The 27,857-nt window shown below is 46.8% G+C and overlaps 1 protein-coding gene across 1 annotated transcript; it reads left to right on the forward strand.

The window, feature by feature from the left end:
• The first annotated feature begins 4,431 nt into the window (after nucleotides 1-4,431).
• On the forward strand, nucleotides 4,432-24,587 carry LOC148517235 (alpha/beta hydrolase domain-containing protein 17C-like). Its single transcript, XM_088478965.1, has 3 exons — nucleotides 4,432-4,922; nucleotides 20,694-20,873; nucleotides 24,368-24,587. The coding sequence occupies exons 1-3, from the start codon at nucleotides 4,432-4,434 to the stop codon at nucleotides 24,585-24,587; spliced, it is 891 nt and encodes a 296-aa protein (XP_088335091.1).
• The last annotated feature ends 3,270 nt before the right edge of the window (nucleotides 24,588-27,857 follow it).

Raw genomic sequence — 27,857 nt, forward strand, 5'->3', positions numbered from 1 at the left:
TTTTTTTATTTGGTTTGGAGTGCACTTTGGGGGTTACAGCACCCTTTAACGGTCAAGCCAGCCGGCCCTTTACTTATGACACAGGCGCACGCTTGGCACTACTTTGTTGATGCACGTGCGGCTACTGCGCACACAATTCACAAACACAGAAATTTTTTTTTTATTTTGTTTGGAGTGTACTTTGGGGGTTACAGCACCCTTTAACGGACAAGCCAGCCGGCCCTTTACATATGGGACACAGGCGCACGCTTGGCACTACTTTGTTGATGCACGTGCGGCTACTGCGCACACAATTCACAAACACAGAAAACATTTTTTTATTTTGTTTGGAGTGTACTTTGGGGGTTACAGCACCCTTTAACGGACAAGCCAGCCGGCCCTTTACTTATGACACAGGCGCACGCTTGGCACTACTTTGTTGATGCACGTGCGGCTACTGCACAAACAATTCACAAACACAGAAATTTTTTTTTTTTGGCACTTGGGGGGAGCACCCCTGATGGACAGAGCACCCCCTGGACAACACTACAGCACCCCTTTAGGACTGGGACACTGCACATGACTTTGGAGTGGACACAGCCCCTATGAACAACTGACTGTACAACACAGTCCAGCCAGCCCCTATGGACTTTGGAGGAGTGAACACAGCCCCTATGGACAACAGCAGCACAGCACAACACAGCCAGCCCCTATGGACTTTGGAGGAGAGGACACAGCCCCTATGGACAACAGCAGCACAGCACAACACAGCCAGCCCCTATGGACTTTGGAGGAGTGGACACAGCCCCTATGGACAACAGCAGCACAGCACAATACAGCCAGCCCCTATGGACTTTGGAGGAGTGGACACAGCCCCTATGGACAACAGCAGCACAGCACAACACAGCCAGCCCCTATGGACTTTGGAGGAGTGGACACAGCCCCTATGGACAACAGCAGCACAGCACAATACAGCCAGCCCCTATGGACTTTGGAGAAGTGGACACAGCCCCTATGGACAACAGCAGCACAGCGTAGCACAGCACAGCACAACACTACACTGCACTACACTACACAGCCCAGCCAGCCCTAACTCCCACCCTCCCTCTTCACTGTCCACAGCTGAGTGAGAAAATGGCGCCGACGTGGGTACCTTATATAGGATCCAAAACCCGCGAGACCCGGAAGGCGGGATGATGACGTTTTGCCTCGATTTCAGATCCGAGTCAGGCGGGAAAAGTCGAGCCTGACTCGGATCGGCCTCGGATCGGGGGGGCTCGGGGGGGTTCGGATTTCAGAAATCCGAACCCGCTCACCCCTAATGTACATATGTGTATATACACAACTAAGCACTGCAAAGGGGTTCCAGCGTCAGCACGTATCTGCAGGTTGGTGCATGCTGCTGTGATCATTGGGCGAGGGGGTGCTCCTCTGATCGTGGGGGGGTCTGGTGTGATCATGGGAGGGGGGCACCCGCGGGGTGATGGACTGTAGAGTGATCGCGGGAGTGGTGGGGCATCTGCGGGGTAGTGGGCTATTGTGAACGCGGGAGTGGAGGCACCCGCGGGTTTACCTCCCAACATTTTAAGACAGCAATGAGAGAAAGGTCGCACGTCCGAAAAGGGGGTGTGACTTGTTGAAAAGGGGAGGAGTTAATGTTTTCGTTACTTTGGGGGCATGCCGAGCACCCTCCGAGATGCTGGGCAGCCCCCAGGAAGTCCATAAACAAGAGAACAGATGCCGTGCACACGGCATCTGTTCTCCTCCTGGACACCCTTTGTTCAGTTTGTGCTACCGCGGGACACCTCGGCCCGCGGGTGGGACAGCGGGATAGTCCCAGAAAAATGGGACTGTCCCGCTGGAAGTGGGACAGTTGGGATTTATGTGCGGGGGTGGCTGTTAATATAGCGGGATGGGGGCACTCGTGGGGGGGTGGCACCCGTGGGGGCTGGTGTGATAGTGGGAGGGGTGCACCCGCGGGGTGGTGGGCTGTTGTAATAGCGGGAAAACGGGCACTCGCGCGAGGGGGGCCTTGGTGATCGCGGGAGGGGAGGCACCCGCGAGGAAGGTTTGTGATCGCGGGAGGGGGGGCTGTTGTGATTGCGGGGGGGGGGTGTTGGTGCTCTTGTGGTCGCCTAGCACCTATGATGGGCAGCAATAGCTCCGCCCCCGTCTCCAGACAAATATCTGCTGCTTTACAGACACTAGAGTAGTGCCCAGTTCGGCGGCAATTTTGGGAGGGATTTTTCTATGTGATTTTATCACACGTGGTTACCTTATTAGGGAGTTATGCTCAGCCGACAGCCAGACCGGCCCATCTTGGCATCGGCCCTTCTGGCATTTGCCAGAACTGCCAGATGGCCAGTCCGGCCCTCCCCCCATGCAACGACGTTGGAACGCACTGGCACGCCTGCATTTCGCCTACCACTCCCCATCGCCACCCACAAACTGCACTTCCTGTCAATCACTCTGTGAAGGGTCTGCGTAGTCGCTGCGATCACAGTCGTGATCGCAGTGGCCAGTTCTCTCACGCGCACTGCGATGCATACGCATGCACAGAATGCAACAATCGCCCATTGCGTGTGTATTAGCAACTGCGTTCCAATCTGAATCAGGCCCTGTATTCGGAGCCGAGAGCTGCACTTAATGCTACAGTGCAGCACCCAGCTCCTGTCACTGAGTGGGAGTCGGCACCTTGGTGTTACCCCTCGGCAGGTGACACCCGGGTGCGGCCCACCCCTTGTGATGCCACTGTGTATAGTCAGTGACAGAATCAGATTGTTTTAAACTGCTGGATGTGAACATGCTGCTGTCTTTGCCGTCCAGGAAAAAAGTACAGCAAAGGGGATCTGACAACCTGTGTAGGCATTGTCTGACTACCATGCCTTTTACACTATATACAGTAGATATAATAAAGGGTGAGTGCTATACGTGGGTTCTTTTATAGCCATATTGCTCATTCTAACGCCCGTATTCAATTTGAGCCGAGCCGCGTTAAGTTAACGCAGCCCGGACTTAACGCCGACTTCACCTGTTTTGTAGGCGTTAAAGTATCGCGTGTGTGCACGCTTTACCCCGTATTCAATTTCAAAGTATGCGTAAACGGCACCCGGCGATACTGTAACAAGCGGAAAGTACTGTCATTTTTGGGGAAATCAGGCTGTCACCCCCCAAATGATGCTCTGACATGGGGGTTCCCTATGGTACCCCCTGATTTGGCTTGCTGAAGGTATTTGGTGTTTTTAAATGGGCTCAATAGCTGCTAAATAGCATTATTCTATACCTGATGCAGAATAGTATTTAGGAGTATTTTTTCCACAAAATAACTTATCCCAGCAAATTTGGGGTACTTGAAAATGGGGGTCAGCATATTTAAAGTTGAAAAAGTGGATTTGAAAAAATCATGAAAAATCCACCTGCCGCAAACACCTGAATTCTAAAAAACACCATGGGCATACTTGGGGATCCCCCCAGAGTCAAGGTCGCTAGTTTTTAACTTTGTATCCCAACATTCTTTTTTTTGCCCCTCTTTTTCAAAGTCAATTTTTGGGGTGTCCATAAGTTTTTATCAACATTTTTTGGACACAGATTACCTTTGGGGGACTGTCTGAAGGCTGCACGGGGGTTCCCGCAACATGGCACCCCAAAACCCCAATTCTGCACTTTTTTCCGCCAGCCATTCATAGGCGATACTTTACCGCCTATTACATTGCATTGACTTTCCGCCTAGGCGGAAAATCTTTCAAATTGTATACGGTGTAAAACCAAAGCAGGCAATAATGATGTCATCGGCGGTAACTTAACGCGGAACCTGACTTAACACTTCAAATTGAATTGACAATAATTATAGGGCTGTCATTTGTTACATGGTTGTTACATTCATTCTACATATAAACATTATGTACAACAGTTATAGAGATGCCCAATACATATGTAACCTAGTAATATCACAATGATAGCTGTGTGCAGGGTGCTGAGACAGCAGCCCTGTAGTGTATGTGATGTCACCTCCATTCCAGTGTCTGTGATGTCACCTCCATTGTCATATTACCTCATGACCACTTGGATGTTACTCAGAGAGTGTAGTGGGTTTGCAGTGCGTGTAGTGGATTATTTATTAGTGATATTAGTATTAGCTTTGTAGTTATTAGCGTTAAGTATTTTATTTTGACTTATATTTAGGATTAGTATTATAGTTAGTATTATAGTTTAGTATTAGTATTATATTATTAGGATTAGTATTATATTATTAGGATTAGTATTATAGTTAGTATTAGTAATATATTATCAGGATTAGTATTATAGTTTAGTATTAGTATTATATTATTAGGATTAGTATTATAGTTAGTATTATATTATTAGGAATAGTAGTATTAGATTAGTATTATATTATTATTAGAATTAGTAGTAGTTTATTAGGACAGGGACCCACCACCACTGCTCTGCCAGAGGATGAAGAAGATATTCTCGTTCCTTTGCGGCGGTATCGCCTCCAGATTGGCCTTTCATCCTCCGACACCTACGTACACTCTGCGGGAGATTGAGGCCCCTCCAGCCCAAGACCTGGCACAAGATGAGCAGGTGGACCCCACAGTCTGCCTACCTCCCCTGTGCAGCCTGCACCTGACAAAGAAGGCTGACTGGAAATTCTCTCAGCGGGAGCTGGATATGATCGATGTATTCCGCTGCACCACCAAGCGGGGAAACAGCCTAGGCTGCATGTATGTCCGCTGTGCCCCTGGGAGCCGGTACACGCTGCTCTATTCGCACGGCAATGCATATGACCTAGGCGAGATGTGTCGCCTGTACATTGCCCTGGGCTCCAAGATCAAATGCAACATTTTCTCATATGACTATTCTGGCTATGGGGTGAGCAGTGGCATACCAAGCGAGAAGAACATGTATGCGGACATCGATGCTGCCTGGCATGCCCTGAGGACCAGGTATGTATAGATGGAGTAGATGGGTTTCGTCCAGCCCTCACACAATCTCTGCCTGACACACTTGCGGGTGTTGTATGGGTGACCTGTATGTATGTGGGGGGATATGCTACACTAAAGGCACATGTGTATAGTTTAGGGGTGGGCAATAAGCCCCCAGCTGTTGCAGGATTACACATCCCAGCATGCCCTGCCACAGTTTAGCTATTTGGCCATGCTAAAACTGTTGCAAAGCATGCTGGGACTTGTTGAATCAACAGTTGGAAGGCCACTAATTGCCCACCCCTGGTGTAGTTACTACATGGAGTGTATATGCTGTGTAATGTGCTCTTATTAATCTATATACTCCACTTACACATAAACTACTTAAATAAATGTAAATGGTGTATTGGGGTCTGCTTATATAGAGACAGTGGGCATACTATTGCTGGCATTATAGTGTCTTAGCCAAAGGGCGTAACTACTGTACTGCATACTTGCCTACTTTTGAAAAAGCATTTCAGGGAGATTGTGAATGCAACACCTACAGTATGAGCGCGGCGGTAAATGTACGTTTCCAGCTACATCTGAGAGGCATGTCATAAAATTTATTTCAATACAAATGTAAAATAGCCCCAAAGCAGTCAGTAAGATCTATTTGCTGATGAAACACAGTGATACTTTTCAGAAAATGCATGCAGCCATAGGGATCATTGGCCCTGATTCAGACCCACTCGCAAGCGGCTGTCCGCTCGCAAGTGGGTCGATGTTGTGCACTGCGCATGCGCACGACGGCTGGAGCTCCGTCGTGCGCATGCGCCAGACGCGACGAGCGAAGGACGTTCCTTCGCTCGTTGTGTCTGATCAAAGGGGGCGTGCTGTCGATGTTGATTGACAGCACGCCCCCTTTGGTGGGCGTGCCGGGGGCGTGCCTCCCAGACGGGGGCGTTCCCAAGGGAACGCCTACCGTCAGAAGCCGGCCCACTGACATCACTAGTGATGTCAGTGGGAGTGATTTTGGCTCTGATAGAGCGTACGGCTCTGAATGAGGGCCATTGTGTCTTATAACACATGCAGAGAAATTATACTAATGATCCCATTTAAATGTATATATCTCAGGGTTTTTTTTTATATAACAGCTTCATAATGGGGGTAAGGTGCAAACAGGGAGATTGTTAGACTCTTCAGGGAGTCAGGGAGATTACTTCTATTTCAGGGAGTGTCCCTGACAATGAGGGGGAGTTGGCAAATATGCCTCCCCAGCTTATGTAGAACACATCCCAGCATGCCCTGCCACAGTTTTGCTATTTGGCCATGCTAAACCTGTTGCAAGGCATACTGGGATTTGTAGTTCTACAACAGCTAAAGGGCCGCTTATTGCCCACCCCTGATCTAGCAGCATACTTGCCTACTCTTCCGAAATGGTTGGGAGCCTCCAGAAAATAGGGTGTCGATCCCGGCCTCCCGGATGGTGCCGCCCGCCAGCACCACCCTGCAACTCTCGCCGATATCTGCTGCTACCTTTGATAATTGGTCGGTCTAGGGGCAGCTGATGACGCGATTTGCGGGGCTGCAATAATGAGTTTGCGCAGTCATGCCCCTTGCCCTGCCCTCAAAATCGTGCCACGCCCCCCTAGCTGTGTGCCAAGCTGGCTGCCTCTCCCGGAAGGACAGCGTAAGGCAGGTGCAATCTGACTGAGCCAGTTTAAACCCCGTGGTTGTGGGAGCAGTATACCTATAAGGACTTTGATGTTGGTGTCAATCATTAGTCTTAGCCTATAGGGATCCTTGGGAGTTTGGCCTTGCTGGTATATTAGGTCGGTTATCCAAAGACTCCGCCTCTTTGCTTCTTGAAATTTTCAGCCCAGAGATCAGGGAAGTGGTCTGTACAATTTGCATCTATAAAGTTTGTGCATAGTCTGTTTTCCTTTCTTTTTATTTATTTTCTAACCTTTCTATTCTCTTATTTCCTCTTGTCCCAGTCTTTATTGTTTTCCTCTTTCCCTTACTCTACCTATTTATTACCTTTTAGTTTGTTGGAGCATATTGCATTAACTGACCCCTATTGTGCAGTCCCTCGTGATGCCCCGTCGTCCACTCAAGCGTGCGGCCCACTCAGAGCGGAGCCTGATGAGACCCGCGCGGAGTGCGGTCACGTGGCCCGGCGCGACTCTGGGTCGCATTGCTGGTCACCGCTTGTGGCATCTGCGCCGGGGTCGGAGGCTGCTTCAGCAGCCCTGGCTCCCGGCAGTGTTATACAGCAGTGATGTGCTCCATCGCGCCGCATATTGTTGAGGGATGCACCCCGCGCGGCTGCTGCGGGCGCGTCCCTGGTGGCTGGCTCAGGCATGGCGGCGGGGGCAGCGGTACCACTGTGGGTACAGGGCATAGTGCTGGGTCCCTGGTGCTGCTGTCCCCGGTAGGGGTCAGCAGCGTTTTGGGCCGGGGGTGGGACTAGCAGCCACCGCTGTCATGGCGCATAAGGGTTTTTAAGCCAGAGAGAGGAAGTAGGGCGTCTGTCCATGGACCTGTTGAGCAACCTGCAGGTCGGGCTGGCTCTCTAGACTACACCCCGCAGATAGCGCAGCGCAGCGTGTGCGGAGGGCCCGCTTGCGTGATTCCCATGTTAAATAATTGGCACCATATTTTTTAACATGTATCAGCATTAATAAATAACCTGTGCACCAGCTAAGAGATCTGGAAACCCTGCACTGTTAGGGATGTGCTGCTATAGAGCCAATATATACATGTATGTCCAGGGCAGTGCTAGGACCTTCTGCTGTTCCACCAGACCCCCAGACTTGCTCCAATGATCTGGAATGCTGCCCACCTATGAAATAAACATACAGCCCAGGCAGGATGGCCCTACTGCCTCGTGTAATGGCTTATTGTGATCGCTGGTCCTGTATGTTTTGGGGCAGTGGCACTCGGTACACTGTGTGTGACACATATAGTGGTTTAGTGTGATTGGTCCTGTATATGCTGGAATTATGACACACTGGGGTATATGTACGAAGCCCAGAAGCGGTATCAGCGCAAGTTATGTGTGCTGATACTGCTTCTCCCCAATGTATGATCGGGGGTCTGGGCGGTAAATGACAGGGGCGCTATGAGCCCCTGTCATTATCGGCACTGCTATCTATAAAATAGCAGCGCCGAGCGGCAGAGCCATGTACGAACGGTCATACCGCATGACCGTTTGGCAGGCTGTAGCTGTCCCAATCCCCACAGCAGGGACAGCGCTGTCCCTGCTGGGGTGGCTGCCGGCTCCAGGCTGCGCGCGGGGATCTCGCGATACTTGCGAGATCCCACGCATGCTCAGTGGAGCCAGCTGGGACAGAGACACAGCGCATCAGCACTAGGCTGATGCGCTGCTGTCTCTAGCGTGTAGTGTCGGAGGGGGGGAGTTAACGCTCCCCCTCTCCGGCCGATGAGATCTTCTTACATCTGATCGGTAGTGCTTCCTGCTTCGCCTCGGTAAAGAGGCGCAGCGGTATAGCGGCACGTTAAGTGCCGCTATAACACATCTACCCCAATACACTATGTATGACATATAATGGGTTACTGTGATCGCTGGTCCTGTATATGCTGGAATTATGAAATACAATACACTATGTATGACACATATAGTGCGTTACTGTGATCGCTGGTCCTGTTTATGCTGGAATTATGATACACAATACACTATGTATGACACATATAGTGGGTTACTGTGATCGCTGGTCCTGTATATGCTGGAATTATGACACACAATACACTATGTATGACACATATAGTGGGTTACTGTGATCGCTGGTCCTGTATATGCTGGAATTATGACACACAATACACTATGTATGACACATATAATGGGTTGCTGCGATCGCTGGTCCTGTATATGCTGGGGTTATGATGCACAGTACACTATGTATGACATATAGTGGGTTGCTGTGATCGCTGGTCCTGTATATGCTGGAATTATGACACACAATACACTATGTATGACACATATAAGGGGTTACTGTGATCGCTGGTCCTGTTTATGCTGGAATTATGACACAATACACTATGTATGACACATATAGTGGGTTACAGTGATCGCTGGTCCTGTATATGCTGGAATTATGACACACAATACACTATGTATGACAAATATAATGGGTTACTGTGATCGCTGGTCCTGTATATGCTGGAATTATGACACAATACACTATGTATGACATATAAGGGGTTACTGTGATCGCTGGTCCTGTTTATGCTGGAATTATGACACAATACACTATGTATGACACATATAGTGGGTTACTGTGATCGCTGGTCCTGTATATGCTGGAATTATGACACACAATACACTATGTATGACAAATATAATGGGTTACTGTTAGGGGTGTGCACCGGCCACTTTTCGTGTTTTGTGCTTTGGTTTTGGATCTGGATCTTTCTTCGTGTTTTGGATCTGGATTGGTTTTGCCAAAACCACCCTTCCGTGTTTTGGGTTCTGGGTTTTGTGTTTTGGATCTGTATTTTTTTTTTAAAAAGCATAAAAACAGCTAAAATCACAGAATTTGTTGGTTTCTCTGCTCCTATGCTATTATTAACCTCAATAACCTTAATTTCCACTCATTTCCAGTCTATTCTGAACACCTCACACCTCACAATAGTGTTTTCATGTCCAAAAGGTTGCACCGAGGTAGCTGGATGACTATGCTAAGCGATACGAGTGGGCGGCACAAACACGTGACCCATCTAGGAGTGACACTGCAGTGGCAGACAGGATGGCAGTTAGAAAAACTAGGCCCCAAACTGTACATAATGCAAAGAAAAAAAAGAAGTGCAAGATGGAATTGTCCTTGGGCCCTCCCACCCACCCTTATGTTGTATAAACAGGACATGCACACTTTAACAAATCAATCATTTCAGCGCCAGGGTCTGCCACACAACTGTGGCTGAAATGATTGGTTCGTTTGGGCCCCCACAAAACAAGCTGGCAATTAATGTGTCCCTGCACAAACTGGCTCTACGGAGGCAAGATGTCATCCTCATCCTCCTCATCCACCGATTCCTCACCCTCTTCAGTGTGTACATCCTCATCCTCACAAAGTATTAACTCGTCCCCACTTGAATCCACCACCACAGGTCCCTCTGTACCTTCTGGAGGCTGGTCTCCCTGGAAGAGCTGATAATTCATTTTGATGAACATCATCTTCTCCACATTCTGTGGAAGCAACCTCCTACGCCTTTCGCTGACAAGGTTCCCGGCTGCACTAAACACTCTTTCGGAGTACACACTGGAGGGGGGGCAACTCAGGTAAAATAGAGCCAGCTTGTACAGGGGCCTCCAAATTGCCTCTTTTTCCTGCCAGTACAGGTATGGACTGTCTGACATGCCTACTTGGATGCTGTCACTGATGTAATCCTCCACCATTCTGTCAATGGTGACAGTATCATATGCAGTGACAGTAGACATGTCAGAAATTGTTGCCAGGTCCTTCAGTCCGGACCAGATGTCCAAACTTGGTCCTGCCTGCCCTGCATCACCGCCAGCAGGTTGCTTAGGATACCTAAGTTTTTTCCTGGCAGCCCCAGTTGCGGGAGAAAATGAAGAAGGAGCCGTTGACGTGTCACGTTCCGCTTCAGCTGACAGTGTGTTCACCAGCAGGTCTTTGCACCTCTGCAGGCTTGTGTCGGCCGGAAAGAGAGACACCACATAGGCTTTAAACCTAGGATCAAGCACGGTGGCCAAAATGTAGTGGTCTGATTTCAACAGATTGACCACCCTGGAATCCTGGCAAAGCGAATGAAGGGCTTCATCCACAAGTCCCACATGCCGAGCGGAATCGCTCCGTCTTAGCTCCTCCTTCACTTTCTCCAGCTGCTTCTGCAAAAGCCTGATGAGGGGAATGACCTGACTCAAGCTGGCTGTGTCTGAACTGACTTCACGTGTGGCAAGTTCGAAGGGCTGGAGAACCTTGCACAACACGGAAATCATTCTCCACTGCGCTTGAGTCAGGTGCATACCCCCTCCTTTGCCTATGTCATAGGTGGATGTATAGGCTTGTATGGCCTTTTGCTGCTCCTCCATCCTCTGAAGCATATAGAGGGTTGAGTTCCACCGCGTCACAACCTCTTGCTTCAGGTGATGGCGGGGCAGGTTCAAGAGTGTTTGCTGGCGCTCCAGTCTTCGGCACGCAGTCGCTGAATGGCGAAAGTGGCCAGAAATTTTTCGGGCCACCCAAAGCGTCTCCTGCACGCCCCTGTCGCTTTTCAGAAAATTCTGCACCACCAAGTTTATTGTGTGAGCAAAACATGGGACGTGCTGGAATTTGCCCAGATGTAATGCCCGCACAATATTGGAGGCGTTGTCAGATATCACAAATCCCCAGGAGAGTCTAAGTGGGGTAAGCCACTGGGCGATGATTTCCCTCAGTTTCTCTAAGAGGTTGTCGGCGGTGTGCCTCTTACTGAAACCGGTGATACACAGCGTAGCCTGCCTTGTAACGAGCTGGCGTTTCTGAGATGCTGCTACTGGTGACGCTGCTGCTGTTGCTGCGTAAGGTGATACATCTACCCAGTGGGCTGTCACAGTCATATAGTCCTTAGTCTGCCCTGTTCCACTTGTCCACATGTCCGTGGTTAAGTGGACATTGTGTACAACGGCATTTTTCAGGACACTGAGGACACTTTTTCTGACGTTTCTGTACAGTCTCGGTATCGCCTGCCTAGTGAAGTGGAATCTAGACGGGATTTGGAACCGGGGACACACTACCTCCATCAATTGTCTAAATCCCACTGCACTAATGGCGGATACCGGACGCACGTCTAACACCAACATAGCAGTCAAGGCCTCAGTTATACGTTTTGCTTCAGGATGACTGCTGTCGTACTTCATCCTCCTCGCTAAGGACTGTTGGAGGGTCAATTGTTTAGTAAAAGTAGTGGTGTTCCTACTTCCTCTCTGGGATGATGAACGACTCCCAGCAGCAGCAACAGCAGCAGCGGCAGCAGTAGGCGTAGCAATGCAGGATCCTCCAGAGGAATCCCGGATAGGAGAGTCAGTCATGCCAGTGACATGGCCTGCAGGACTACTTCCGATCCTGACTAAGGAGGAAATTGACGAGGAGGGAGTTGACGGTGTGGTTTGCAGGCGCTTGGATACAACAGGACAACGGGATTTAGGTGTCCCTGGACTGCTTACGGTCTTAGCCAAAGTTTCTGAACTTGACAGTAACTTTTTATGAACGCGCTGCAGGTGCCGTATAAGGGAGGATGTTCCTAGGTGGTTGACGTCCCTACCCCTACTTATTTCACCTTTACATATGGTACATATGGCAAGACAGTTGTTGTCCGGATTTGGATAGAAATATTGCCAGACCAAAGAGGTGGAATGTTTGGTCTTCTGCCCAGGCATGACCGTGATGGGCTTTTTCATCCCACGGACAACTGTCTCCCCCGGAGCCTGATTTAAACAAACCACATCACCATCAGAATCCTCCTCGCCAACTTCCTCCTCAGCGCCAGCTACACCAGTATCCTCATCCTGTTGTACTTCAACAGTGACATCTTCAATTTGCATATCAGCAAGTGGACTGTGGGTGCTCCTTTCAGCACTTGCAGGGGGCGTGCAAATGGTGGAAAGAGCCACCTCTTCCCGTCCAGTGCTGGGAAGGTCAGGCATCACAACCACCACCACACTTGGACTCTCCTTGGGGATTTGTGATATCTTCTTAGAAAGCACAGTTCTTCGCTGTGCTTTTGCCAGCTTAACTCTTTTGATTTTTTTAGTGGGAGGAGGGCTTCCATCGTCAAGTGAAGCTGAACCACTAGTCATGAACATACTAGGGATCGACCTTAGCCGTTCCTTGCCACTCCGTGTCGTAAATGGCATATTGGCAAGTTTACGTTTCTCTTCAGCTGATTTAAATGTCTTTTTCAAGGTCATTTTCCTGAACTTTGCCATTTGGGATTGTATGTGCCCTCTACTATGACATTGGGCATCGGCCTTGGCAGACGACGTTGATGGCATGTTATCGTCTATGTCATGACTAGTGGCAGCAGCTTCAGCACTAGGAGGAAGTGGTTCTTGATCTTTCTCTATTTTATTTTTATCGGAGAAAGTTTGGTCCTCCATTTATGTTATATCGATTTGATATATACGTGCGGCTAAACACAGAAAATAATTTTTTTTTTGGTTTGGACTGGAGTGTACTTTGGGGGTTACAGCACCCTTTAACGGTCAAGCCAGCCGGCCCTTTACTTATGACACAGGCGCACTCTTGGCACTACTTTGTTGATGCACGTGCGGCTACTGCGCACACAATTCACAAACACAGAAAATAATTTTTTTTTTGGTTTGGACTGGAGTGTACTTTGGGGGTTACAGCACCCTTTAACGGTCAAGCCAGCCGGCCCTTTACTTATGACACAGGCGCACGCTTGGCACTACTTTGTTGATGCACGTGCGGGTACTGCGCACACAATTCACAAACACAGAAAATAATTTTTTTTTTGGTTTGGACTGGAGTGTACTTTCGGGGGTTACAGCACCCTTAACGGTCAAGCCAGCCGGCCCTTTACTTATGACACAGGCGCACGCTTGGCACTACTTTGTTGATGCACGTGCGGCTACTGCGCACACAATTCACAAACACAGAAAATAATTTTTTTTTTGGTTTGGACTGGAGTGTACTCTCGGGGGTTACAGCGCCCTTAACGGTCAAGCCAGCCGGCCCTTTACTTATGACACAGGCGCACGCTTGGCACTACTTTGTTGATGCACGTGCAGCTACTGCGCACACAATTCACAAACACAGAAAATAATTTTTTTTTGGTTTGGACTGGAGTGTACTTTCGGGGGTTACAGCACCCTTTAACGGTCAAGCCAGCCGGCCCTTTACTTATGACACAGGCGCACGCTTGGCACTACTTTGTTGATGCACGTGCGGCTACTGCGCACACAATTCACAAACACAGAAAATGAGTGTACTTTCGGGGGTTACAGCACCCTTTAACGGTCAAGCCAGCCGGCCCTTTACTTATGACACAGGCGCACGCTTGGCACTACTTTGTTGATGCACGTGCGGCTACTGCGCACACAATTCACAAACACAGAAAATAAGTTTTTTTTTGGTTTGGACTGGAGTGTACTTTGGGGGTTACAGCACCTTTTAACGGTCAAGCCAGCCGGCCCTTTACTTATGACACAGGCGTACGCTTGGCACTACTTTGTTGATGCACGTGCGGCTACTGCGCACACAATTCACAAACACAGAAAATATTTTTTTTTTGGTTTGGACTGGAGTGTACTTTCGGGGGTTACAGCACCCTTTAACGGTCAAGCCAGCCGGCCCTTTACTTATGACACAGGCGCACGCTTGGCACTACTTTGTTGATGCACGTGCGGCTACTGCGCACACAATTCACAAACACAGAAAATAATTTTTTTTTTGGTTTGGACTGGAGTGTACTTTGGGGGTTACAGCACCCTTTAACGGTCAAGCCAGCCGGCCCTTTACTTATGACACAGGCGCACGCTTGGCACTACTTTGTTGATGCACGTGCGGCTACTGCGCACACAATTCACAAACACAGAAAATAATTTTTTTTTTGGTTTGGACTGGAGTGTACTTTCGGGGGTTACAGCACCCTTAACGGTCAAGCCAGCCGGCCCTTTACTTATGACACAGGCGCACGCTTGGCACTACTTTGTTGATGCACGTGCGGCTACTGCGCACACAATTCAAAAACACAGAAAATAATTTTTTTTTTGGTTTGGACTGGAGTGTACTTTCGGGGGTTACAGCACCCTTAACGGTCAAGCCAGCCGGCCCTTTACTTATGACACAGGCGCACGCTTGGCACTACTTTGTTGATGCACGTGCGGCTACTGCACACACAATTCACAAACACAGAAAATAATTTTTTTTTTGGTTTGGACTGGAGTGTACTTTCGGGGGTTACAGCACCCTTAACGGTCAAGCCAGCCAGCCCTTTACTTATGACACAGGCGCACGTTTGGCACTACTTTGTTGATGCACGTGCGGCTACTGCGCACACAATTCACAAACACAGAAAATAATTTTTTTTTTGGTTTGGACTGGAGTGTACTTTGGGGGTTACAGCACCCTTTAACGGTCAAGCCAGCCGGCCTTTTACTTATGACACAGGCGCACGCTTGGCACTACTTTGTTGATGCACGTGCGGGTACTGCGCACACAATTCACAAACACAGAAAATAATTTTTTTTTGGTTTGGACTGGAGTGTACTTTCGGGGGTTACAGCACCCTTAACGGTCAAGCCAGCCGGCCCTTTACTTATGACACAGGCGCACGCTTGGCACTACTTTGTTGATGCACGTGCGGCTACTGCGCACACAATTCACAAACACAGAAAATAATTTTTTTTTTGGTTTGGACTGGAGTGTACTTTCGGGGGTTACAGCACCCTTAACGGTCAAGCCAGCCGGCCCTTTACTTATGACACAGGCGCACGCTTGGCACTACTTTGTTGATGCACGTGCGGCTACTGCGCACACAATTCACAAACACAGAAAATAATTTTTTTTTTGGTTTGGACTGGAGTGTACTTTCGGGGGTTACAGCACCCTTAACGGTCAAGCCAGCCGGCCCTTTACTTATGACACAGGCGCACGCTTGGCACTACTTTGTTGATGCACGTGCGGCTACTGCGCACACAATTCACAAACACAGAAAATAATTTTTTTTTGGTTTGGACTGGAGTGTACTTTCGGGGGTTACAGCACCCTTTAACGGTCAAGCCAGCCGGCCCTTTACTTATGACACAGGCGCACGCTTGGCACTACTTTGTTGATGCACGTGCGGCTACTGCGCACACAATTCACAAACACAGAAAATATATTATTTTTTTAGCACTTGGGGGGAGCACCCCTGATGGACAGAGCACCCCCTGGACAACACTACAGCACTCCTTTAGGACTGGGACACTGCACAGGACTTTGGAGTGGACACAGCCCCTATGGAGAACTGACTGCACAACACAGTCCAGCCAGCCCCTATGGACTTTGAAGTAGTGGACACAGCCCCTATTAACAACAGCAGCACAGCACAACACAGCCAGCCCCTATGGACTTTGAAGTAGTGGACAACAGCAGCACTACACTACACTACACTACACAGCCCTAACTCCCACCCTCCCTCTTCACTGTCCACAGCCGAGTGAGAAAATGGCGCCGACGCGGGTACCTTATATAGGATCCAAAACCCGCGAGACTCGGAAGGCGGGATGATGACGTTTTGCCTCGATTTCAGATCCGAGTCAGGCGGGAAAAGTCGAGCCTGACTCGGATCAGACTCGGATCGGGGGGGCTCGGGGGGGTTCGGATTTCAGAAATCCGACCCGCTCACCCCTAGTTACTGTGATCGCTGGTCCTGTATATGCTGGAATTATGACACAATACACTATGTATGACATATAAGGGGAAACTGTGATCGCTGGTCCTGTTTATGCTGGAATTATGACACAATACACTATGTATGACACATATAGTGGGTTACTGTGGTCGCTGGTCCTGTTTATGCTGGAAATATGACACACAATACACTATGTATGACACATATAGTGGGTTACTGTGATCGCTGGTCCAGTATATGCTGGAATTATGACACAGATTACACTGTATGACACATATAGGGGGAGATGTATTAACGGCGACATCGCCGTTGCGGTACATCCCCCCTAGACTTCGAGTACATACCGCGGTTCATTACCGCGGTATGTACCAAGGATTTCGCAAAGGACAGCTCTCTCGATGAGAGCTGTCCTTTGCGATGCGGCCGGGCAGAGGGACTTCCGGGTTGAACACCCAGAAGTCCTTCTGCGCATGCGCAGAAGGCTGCGGGCCGCGGGGGCTCATGGGTGGGATCCGATCGGATCCCTCCCGGCCCTGAGCGTCGCTCTAAGAAGCCCATAGGCTTCTATTGGGTAACGCCTCCTGAAGGTGGCGTTACCTAGCGACGCGAAGCTGCAGAATGCAGCGCATTCTGCTGCTTAATACATACGGGGAATGCGGTAAAACCCCCGAAAACGGCATTTTCGGGGGTTTTGCCGCATTTTGCCGTTAATACATCTCCCCCATAGTGGGTTACTGTGATCGCTGGTCCTGTATATGCTGGAATTATGACACACAATACACTATGTGTGACACATATAATGGGTTGCTGCGATCGCTGGTCCTGTATATGCTAGGGTTATGATGCACAGTACACTATGTATGACATATAGTGGGTTGCTGTGGTCGCTGGTCCAGTATATGCTGGAATTATGAAATACAATACACTGTGTGTGACACATATAATGGGTTACTGTGATCGCTGGTCCTATATATACTGGAATTATGACACAAAACACTATGTATGACACATATAATGGGTTACTGTGATCGCTGGTCCTGTATATGCTGGAGTTATGATGCATAGTACACTATGTATGACATATAGTGGGTTGCTGTGATCGCTGGTCCTGTGTATGCTGGAATTAATGGACACAATATAATTTGTATGACGCATATAGTGGGTTGCTGTGATCGCTGGTCCTGTATATGCTGGAATTATGACACACAATACACTATGTATGACACATATAATGGGTTACTGTGATCGCTGGTCCTGTATATGCTGGAATTATGACACACAATACACTATGTATGACACATATAGTGGGTTACTGTGATCGCTGGTCCTGTATATGCTGGAATTATGACACACAATACACTATGTATGACACATATAATGGGTTACTGTGATCGCTGGTCCTGTATATGCTGGGGTTATGATGCACAGTACACTATGTATGACATATAGTGGGTTGCTGTGATCGCTGGTCCTGTATATGCTGGAATTAATGGACACAATATAATTTGTATGACGCATGTTAAAGCTGGATAAGTGCTAATTATTCTCTCTTCATGGACTGGCTTCCTGCATCGCCTCTGTAAAGAGGCGCAGCGGTATAGCGGCACGTTAAGTGCCGCTATAACACATCTACCCCAATACACTATGTATGACATATAATGGGTTACTGTGATCGCTGGTCCTGTATATGCTGGAATTATGAAATACAATACACTATGTTTGACACATATAATGGGTTGCTGCGATCGCTGGTCCTGTTTATGCTGGAATTATGACACACAATACACTGTGTATGACACATATAATGGGTTACTGTGATCGCTGGTCCTGTATATGCTGGAATTATGACACAATACACTATGTATGACACATATAATGGGTTACTGTGATCGCTGGTCCTGTATATGCTGGAATTATGAAATACAATTCACTATGTATGACACATATAATGGGTTGCTGCGATCGCTGGTCCTGTATATGCTGGAATTATGACACACAATACACTATGTATGAGACATATAATGGGTTGCTGCGATCGCTGGTCCTGTATATGCTGGAATTATGACACACAATACACTATGTATGACACATATAAGGGGTTACTGTGATCGCTGGTCCTGTTTATGCTGGAATTATGACACACAATACACTATGTATGACACATATAAGGGGTTACTGTGATCGCTGGTCCTGTTTATGCTGGAATTATGACACACAATACACTATGTATGACATATATAGTGGGTTACTGTGATCGCTGGTCCTGTTTATGCTGGAATTATGACACAATACACTATGTATGACACATATAGTGGGTTACTGTGGTCGCTGGTCCTGTTTATGCTGGAATTATGACACACAATACACTATGTATGACACATATAGTGGGTTACTGTGATCGCTGGTCCTGTATATGCTGGAATTATGACACAGAATACACTGTATGACACATATAATGGGTTGCTGCGATCACTGGTCCTGTATATGCTAGGGTTATGATGCACAGTACACTATGTATGACATATAGTGGGTTGCTGTGGTCGCTGGTCCTGTATATGCTGGAATTATGAAATACAATACACTGTGTGTGACACATATAATGGGTTACTGTGATCGCTGGTCATGTATATACTGGAATTATGACACAATACACTATGTATGACACATATAATGGGTTACTGTGATCGCTGGTCCTGTATATGCTGGAATTATGACACACAATACACTATGTATGACACATATAATGTGTTACTGTGATTGCTGGTCCTGTATATGCTGGAATTATGACACACAATACACTATGTATGACACATATAGTGGGTTGCTGTGATCGCTGGTCCTGTATATGCTGGAATTATGACACAATACACTATGTATGACACATATAATGGGTTACTGTGATCTCTGGTCCTGTATATCCTGGGGTTATGACGCACAGTACACTATGTATGACATATAGTGGGTTGCTGTGATCGCTGGTCCTGTATATGCTGGAATTAGTGGACACAGTATAATTTGTATGACGCAAGTCAAAGCTGGATAAGTGCTAATTATACTCTCTTCATGGACTGGCTCCACTCACTCTAAAATCATGCATTTGGAACCCCCCCCCCCCTCTAGAAATCCTGAATTTTCCACTGGGGGGGTCACTTGGCACGGGGTCACACCTGCACCCCGCCATGAGCACAATGTTTGCGGCGGGCGCGCTTAAGCAATTCACGTGTTTTTCCCCGATGGCTTTTGCTAGGTGATGCTTGCTCCTCCCAGTGTTGTGTTTTCTTCGATACCTTTCTTAAATAAACTATATTATTTTCTTACTGGATTGTACGATGACTGGCTAGTCTGGATTATTGGCCATTCATTCATTTGGGCCGCTACATCGGCCGCTGCACATGACTTAAGCTCTTTTGCTGCGGCCCATGGTTTAGGTGGTTAGGTGTTAGAGGAATGCTGTGGCGTGAATTGAAGGGGCGTCTGTTCAATGGGCAACATCTAATTTGATAGCCCAAATTCAATATTTTATTAATTAATTATTAATAATCTGATGTCAAATACATTTTTAAACCCAACTATGTTCTTGAGTTTATTTTAGATAAGTTTTTAGTTGTGTTAAGTCTGTAAGGTATAGTGCACATATCAACCATAGGGAGTTTAGAGGCAGACAGTTTTTCGACAAGCCTGTCTAGCAGCATAAAGGGGTTATGGCTCACAGCCCCAGGACGCCTGGATCCGGGCATGAGTGGGTTTTGTACAGCCCTGATATAAGGTAAATACAGTCACAATATGAAATCTATTTCTAATAACACAATGTGTACAGGCCTGGAGCTATACTACATAATGTACTTTGCTACTTTTCCAGACTATTGTGATAAGATGTTGAGTTTACTTCGGGTCTGACACCATTTATAGGGTCTTCAGACAAGTACACAGTACTGGTTTCCTCAGTGAGCAGACATTTGTCATTAAGTGGAAAATGTGTCCAAATTAGCTGTGGCTGGGTTGTGGCTTCTGCCAAGCCCAGTATTACTGGGAGGTTTTCCCATCCTTATTTGTCATATTATTTCACTAGTCATTCAGTCTCACAATAAATACTATAGTATAACTTCTTCCCACCTAAGCCCATGCAGACCCTGCCCCATTTTGTCATCTGCCTCTGTATGTAAATCATACTGCTGGCACCCAGCGTTTGGGAGTTTTCCTCCTGATGTGAATGGACACATGCTGCCCCCAGCTCCTTAGAGGTCCTTGCTGGCTGTAACTAGGTACATGTGCATAACCTATCATTCCGCACATATACTGTTTATCACTGGCAGGTTCTTATAAGTGACCCATTAAGATATAAAGCCTTTATATAGAAGTATCTTGTAAAGAACTACAATAGAAGTGATGCAATTAGATTGTCCTACATTATCTGCTTTATCTCTACAGATACGGAGTCCCTGAAGAAAATATAATCCTGTATGGGTTTAGCATAGGGACTGTAGCTGCAATTGACCTGGCCACCCGCTACAAATGTGCAGCATTGATTTTAGAGTCTGCGCTCATGTCAGGGCTGCGGGTATATTTCCCAAATATACGGAAGACCTACTGTTGCGATCCCTTCCCCAGGTAAGACAATGCTCTGTTTTTATCCTAAGCTGTGGGTTACCTATGGAGTTTATTATGTGCTGGAAACAAGCCCTGCCGGGGGCAGCTGACGTATAATAGAATCAGCCATGATGTATGCTTTGTCAGACAGACACCAGCTGTGTAGGCCCAATCTGTTTGTATGTATTGAAATATCCCCACCCACTACATAGGCAAATGCAGGGGGGGTTTCCGTCTGCCTGGAAACCCCCCTCCTCACCCCACACCATGACAACAATATAAATAGTAATATAATAGAATTTTACTAGTGATGCAAGTTCTTCACAGTATCACAAATGAAATAATTAGCACCACCTGTGCAACTTTTAACATGTATCAGTCAGTAATAAATAACCTGTGCCCCAACTAGGAGATCTGGAAAACATTCACTGTTAGGGATGTGCTGCTATAGAGCCCAATATGTACATATATGTCCAGGGCAGTGCTAGGTTATTCTGCTGCTCCCCCAGACTCCCGGACTTGCTCTAATACTCTGGAATGGTGCCCACATCTAAAATAAAAACATTCAGCTCAGGCAGTATGGCCTTACTGCCACATTTAATGGCTTACTGTGATTGCTGGTCCTCTATATGCTGGAATTATGACACACAATACACTTTGTATGACGCATATTATAGCTGGATATGTGGTAATTATGCCCTCTTCATGGACTGGCCACACTCACTCTAAAATCAAACATTTGGAAACCCCCCTCTAGAAATCCTGCGTTTGCCACTGCACTATCTGAGGACAAATGCGACATAGTATAAACCAGGCTTTCCATTCTAGGCCAGTTAGAAATTTGTGTTCCATTTGTCACTATTAAGACTGCAGACACAGAAGTTCTCTGCTTTATCTGAACGTTGGCCACATTGGGCCTGATTCACTACAGTTCATCTGCGATAGCAAGCCAATCCACTGCAATGGCAATGCAAACTCAGCACTACATAAGGATGCCCACGTTACCATATGCTCATCCGTAATACCTAGCAGAATAGCAAAACCATTGGTACAATCGAGTACCATCGCAGCCCAGTACGCAACAATCGGCCAATTGCATGCGTATTAGCAACTGTGATCCTTGCTGAATCAGGCCCATTGTCAGGACTCGGTGTCAGATTGCTTGGCGCACAATGTTGTAGCTGTGGTGATCTGTCCATATACTGGAACTCATTCAGAGTCGGTTGTTGCGGCCGCACGGTCGTACGCCACCGATGTTAGCTAAACTGTGCATGCGTAAAGTTCGCAATGCGCGTGCGCAAACTAGCCGCTACGATCAGAAATTTCTCTCTCCTTGAACACAGCCAGGTCGGTAGTTTGAGTGACAGATTGAGGCGTTTGTGGGTGGTAACAGGGGAAGGTGCTTGAAAACGGGGGAGTGGAGATCCGAACGCAGGCGTGCCTAATTATGCGAACAGCGTTTTATGGGAGTGCATAATTAACAAAGTAGTGTCATGGCACATGTGACATGGGAGGTTTGTACACTGACATGATCGTAGAGCTTAAGAGAGGGTATGGTCAACCTTAAGCTCTACGACCAGTTCCGATGGTTCCCGATGGTCTCGATTAATCCTTATATGCCCGGAGATGCCGTGTAATGCGTACGAGAAGGGGGCGTATTTTTTTGTCTTCCGGCCGCTTCCTCCCCTTGGTCGGCCAGCTACCGATTCGATCTTAGGGACGCAACATGCGAGTGCATCATTTGCATATCCGGCCCCTTTTCCCGTACGACCGTGCGGCCGCAACGACCGACTCTGAATGAGGTCCACTGTGCTGTACATGGGAGGCAGAGTTGGCCATGGGAATGTTCCCAGCTTTTACAGAATGCTAACAGGATAATTCCCTACCTGAAACCTCACCCCCAGAGCTTACTTTCTGGGGGCTGTCACCCTGTTTATCCTGCCAGTCACCTAACACCCTGCATCTGCTACTGCTCCTCTTGCTGCTGCATGCTCTTATTGGTGAGCAATGTGCTGCCTGTCCATACCTCCCAAATGTCCCACATCCATGGGACAGTCCCGATTTTCTGGGACTATCCTGCTGTCCCACCCACGGGCCACAGTGTCCTGCAGTGGGAGGGAAGTTGGGGGAGCACAAGGTAGAATAGATGCTGTGCGTATGCATGTAGGGAGATCCTGGGGATGGCCCAGCATCTCAGAGAGTGCTGGACACACCCCTATTGTGACGCCAGCAAAGGTGATGTGAGGCTCCACCCCTTTTCATTGCAGCTCTGCCCCTTTACACCCCCTTTTTGGGCGCAAGCTCCTACGGCACCCAAATGTCCCGGATAGACTTAAAAGTTGTCTTTCTGAGGAACAAGGAGAAGCCATCGATGACTGTGTACTTGTCTCACTGATGCTGCCCCAATGTATTATCAGACAGGCAGCACATTGTTAGATTGCAGGACCTGGCGTAGCAGCAGCGGGAGCGTGTACAACATTGAGGCAACTCTGTAGTATTCCCAATATACCATGGCTATTTATAAATAGGAAATATTGCACTAGTTTTATATTGTATACTGAAAACAAAATAAGGCGTCCATTCATTTATTGTGAAAAACATTATAACCTCTTATGCTAAGCTTAATTTCTAAAAGAAATAACAACACTGACAACAAGTGCATTGGTTCAAATCAGAATTAATGTATTTGTTAATTGCAAATTAATTTTACTAAAAGAGGGTGGCAAAAGAAGGCGCTATCACATCCCAGCTCCAGCCAAAATACCTTGTACCACAAAAATGGGGGACGACTTAAACGCCCCCTCTTTCATTATGCGTAACCTGCGCTGTGCGAGTCTCACCGCCCCTTACTTTGGCACAGTCCGAACGCTTCCACAAAGAAAGCGCCCAATCGTCCAACTCGCATAAGTAGGACATACACGCCGTCCTTCAAAGGGGCAAGTGCCCCACATCGACCACTTACGCCACATGTGGCCGCTGGTTAGTAGCGCCTTCCCGCCCAGTGGTTTAAGAATGTTTAGTAAAGACAAATAAAAACACAGACAAACACACGGTTTTGGGGAGGGAGGGAGGGGCTTCCAACTGAAAAAGAGGCTGAACCTATTCAAATTCAGCCTTAAATAGCAAAACCTAAATGTACCTGCCCATATAAACCCTAATTGGCTGACCGCAAACTAATGAAAAAAGACCTCACAGAGTAGAAAACTGCCTAGCAACAGATTCTCTAAAACTAACAATCACAAAAAATTGATGACTCTTATATAGCCTCATGCTTGTACAGCCTTCGTCTAGTCTAAGGTATTGTGCATGACTTATTAGGCAATTAGATAGCACTTTGCTCTTTACCAACAGTACATTAATTGTCCCATATAAGTTCTGCCAAAGTATGTGATCTTCTACATGGGCAGCTTTGAATGTTACATGATGTATTTTTGCATTTTTCCAGTCTTTAAATTTAGTGGCCCTATTACATGTTGTTTCTGTTGTATAATTCCGTTGTACCATGTCCTTTCCAGCATTGACAAAATTGCCAAAGTGACCTGCCCTGTGCTCATCATGCATGGCACGAATGACAGAAATGTGCACTTCTCACATGCACTGGCACTATACAATCGCTGCCCACAAGCTGTGTGGCCACTCTGGATAAAAGGCGGAGGGCACTGTAACTTGGGAAATTATGAGAGATACCGAATGAGACTACAGCAGTTTATTTGGGAGGAGCTACCCAATATATGAAGTTTCCTCCGTCCTTCCTCCGTGAAAAACCAGCATCACAGGTACATGAGATTTCACTGATATATACAGTGGTGGCCAAAATTGCGGACACTTTTGAAATTTGAATGTTTTTCAACTTCGAATGCTTATAAAAACTGTTACACTTCATGCAGTGCAATGATTCATATATCAAATGAAAGGAAATTTAATGCTGAATTCAACACAATAAACAGAGGTCAAATATTTGCATTACAAGGGAAGTTATGCAGTGAAAACAACACTTAGGGTGAAAATTCCTGTGTACTTATGATGATACTGTCCTATCAGTATTTCGTTTGGTATCCTTTATTTTTCAAGACAACAGCACAGTGACGTGGCATTGTGTCAACCAATGTTTGGAGCTCTTCCTTCTTTATTATGTGGTGCCATGACACAATTATAGCCTCAATTAATTGTCTTTTATTGGATGGACGCCTCAGATGTACCAGTTTTTTCAAACGGACCCACACATGTTCTATGGGTTTCAGGTCTGGGCTGTTTCCTGGCTATCCCAGCACCTGTATGTCATCCACCGTGAACCCCTTTTTGCATATCCATGCAGTGTGGCAGGGAGCTGAATCCTGCTGGGAAAAAAAATGGGGCATTATCTGGACAAAGATCCCTGATAGAAGGTAGATGTTTTGGTTGTAGGATGGTGTCAATGTACTTTATGCTGTTCAGTGTGCCATCTATGACATAAAGGCGGCCTACAGCATCTGCTGTCATACATGCCCAGAGCATAACACTTGTAGGATTCTTTGTTGTCGCTTGATTGCAATCTGGATGTACCTCTTCCCCAATTGGACGTCTCACATATTTTCTCCCATCACTGCCTAATATCGATATCTTAGTTTCGTCACACCATATCACTTGTTTCCACTGACCTTCTGTCCATGCAATGTGTTCTTTTACCCACTGTATTCGTCTTTGCCACTTTTTTATTCAGCAATGTATTTTTTCAGGGGGAATCCTACCTTTTAGGCCCACCTCCGTTAGTCTTTTCTGTACCATTCTTGCACTGACAAAAACACCAGTTGCACTCAGTTCACTGCTAATGGCCGCAGATGACATCCTTCTGTCCCTGACGCAAATTTGTTTTATTCTCCTATCATCAACAGCTGTTGTGCACTTTTTCCGGCTTTTTCCTTCTTTGTTTTGTATAGATTGTGTTTCCTGATAGCGTAAACAAAACTTTCGTACTCCTGATGTTGTCACATTCCCACCAATTTCTCTCGCAATTGCTGCATACGATAGACCATTTACACGTAACAGCACAATCCTGGATCTCTTCCTGGGTGACCAGTCACCACTTTGTTGGACGACATTGTTGTATTTATTTTTTACACCGTCGGTAGCACTAAACAATTCACACAAACACCCAACCGTAATTGCACTTCCATAACCAACTTTATTCTGCAAAATGAAACCGCCAAACTGACCTTTCCCACCTTTGAACATGACCTTGCACCTGCTTATAAACGACAGCTGATTGGTCCTCAGAACGACAATTCCGATTGGCTGGGAGAAGCTGTTACTACAATCCGCTTCTTGAATCTCACGCATCTGTGCTTCTTTGTCTGACTGAAAGTAGCATAACTTCCCTTGTAATGCAAATATTTGACCTCTGTTTATTGTGTTGTATTCAGCATTAAATTTCCTTTCATTTGACATATGAATCATTGCACTGAGTGAAGTGAAACAGTTTTTTTTATAAGCATTCAAAGTTGAAAAACATTCTAATTTCAAAATGTGTCCGCAATTTTGGCCACCAGTGTAATTGAAGGCACTTACTGTAAGCCAGGGTTTCTCACCCGAGCCATCAAGTACCACCAACAGGTCATATTTTGTGGATTTCATTAATCTTGCACAGGTGAGTTAATCTATTTATCCAGCCTGCTTCCACACAGAGAAATCCTTAAAACATGACCTGTTGGGTAAACTTGAGGATTGAGGATCAGAACCACTGCTATAGAGTAATGCAGACGACACATCTACAGCCATAATTCCCCATTCTTCCTATCCTGTTAAATATCCCCAACCCCAATAATTTTTCAGTCGGGATCAGTGAATTGAGGATTTCCAACATGATAAATTTTCCCTAATTCCCCGACCTCACCGTTGGCAGAATGGGAAATTGGGGCGATACATTGCAGATCTATGGACCCCATAACACTGATGTTTTTCTGTGTCAGTTATAGCATCATGTTGATATAAGACAAAATAGTATAGGATACAGCAACATGAGAATTGCAGTAAAACCCCGAAATGCAGGTGTGACTGCATTTTTCATATACACCAAGCCTCGAAATGCGATGCCGTCCAGAGCTTTGATGCAGTGGGTAATAGATAACGTCTGCAGCATGTGGCCGTGTGCATTTGGATAAGTCAATCTTGCAATTGGCACCCAACTAGATTTTTTTTTTTTTGCAAAAATGTTTTTATTGAAAACACAGTAAATATGGTACATTTATAAAAAGTATACCAAAAGTAAAGATATAAATACCAAGAAGATATACTGGTCACAATATAAAACGAGTATGCAGTCAGGAAGTCGGCGGTCGAAATGCTTACCGTCGGCTTCCCGGCTGTGTAATCCCGGCATGGGACTAATGATAGGCTTTTAATTCCCAACACCTATGATTATCCCCATGCCAAAATCCCGATGCCCGGCATCCCGAACGAAGGTAAGGCTGGCGTCTGTACCGTTTAGCCGTGGAAGTGGGGGGAGGTGTGTAGGTTTATGGACTCCCGGGGTGACTTAGGGTTAGGCACCCCCCGGGAGGGTTAGTGGAAGGGGGGTTAGGGTTAGGCACCCCCTCGGGAGGGTTAGGTTTAGGGTGCAGGGAGGGGGGGTTAGGTTTAAGCCCCCTAAGAAAGGGTTAGGGTTAATACTTACCTGGATCGGCATCTCCACCTGCCGAACTTCCGGCGTTGGTATTTCATCCGCCGAGCTTACGTCTGGTGGTATAAGATACAGATTCCTATAAAACTATCACATTGTACATAGAAGAAAAGTAATCATGTCACTTAATACAATATAAGTGAAATATCAGTATCTTGGTGAACCAATACATATAAAATTTCTGTATTACATTAATAGTATTACAGATTAACATAGATAATAAAGCATACAAAATATTAAAGAACATTCTGTATATAATAAATCTTATTATTGCCTAAGATAAACATTGTCGGTATCATATTTAGATTCGAATCGGTATAAGGTAAAATGGATAAAAGAGAGAAAGCAAA

Source organism: Taudactylus pleione, unplaced genomic scaffold (assembly GCF_031769625.1).
Source record: "Taudactylus pleione unplaced genomic scaffold, aTauple2 ptg000225l, whole genome shotgun sequence".
NCBI classification, from domain to species: Eukaryota; Metazoa; Chordata; class Amphibia; order Anura; family Myobatrachidae; genus Taudactylus; species Taudactylus pleione.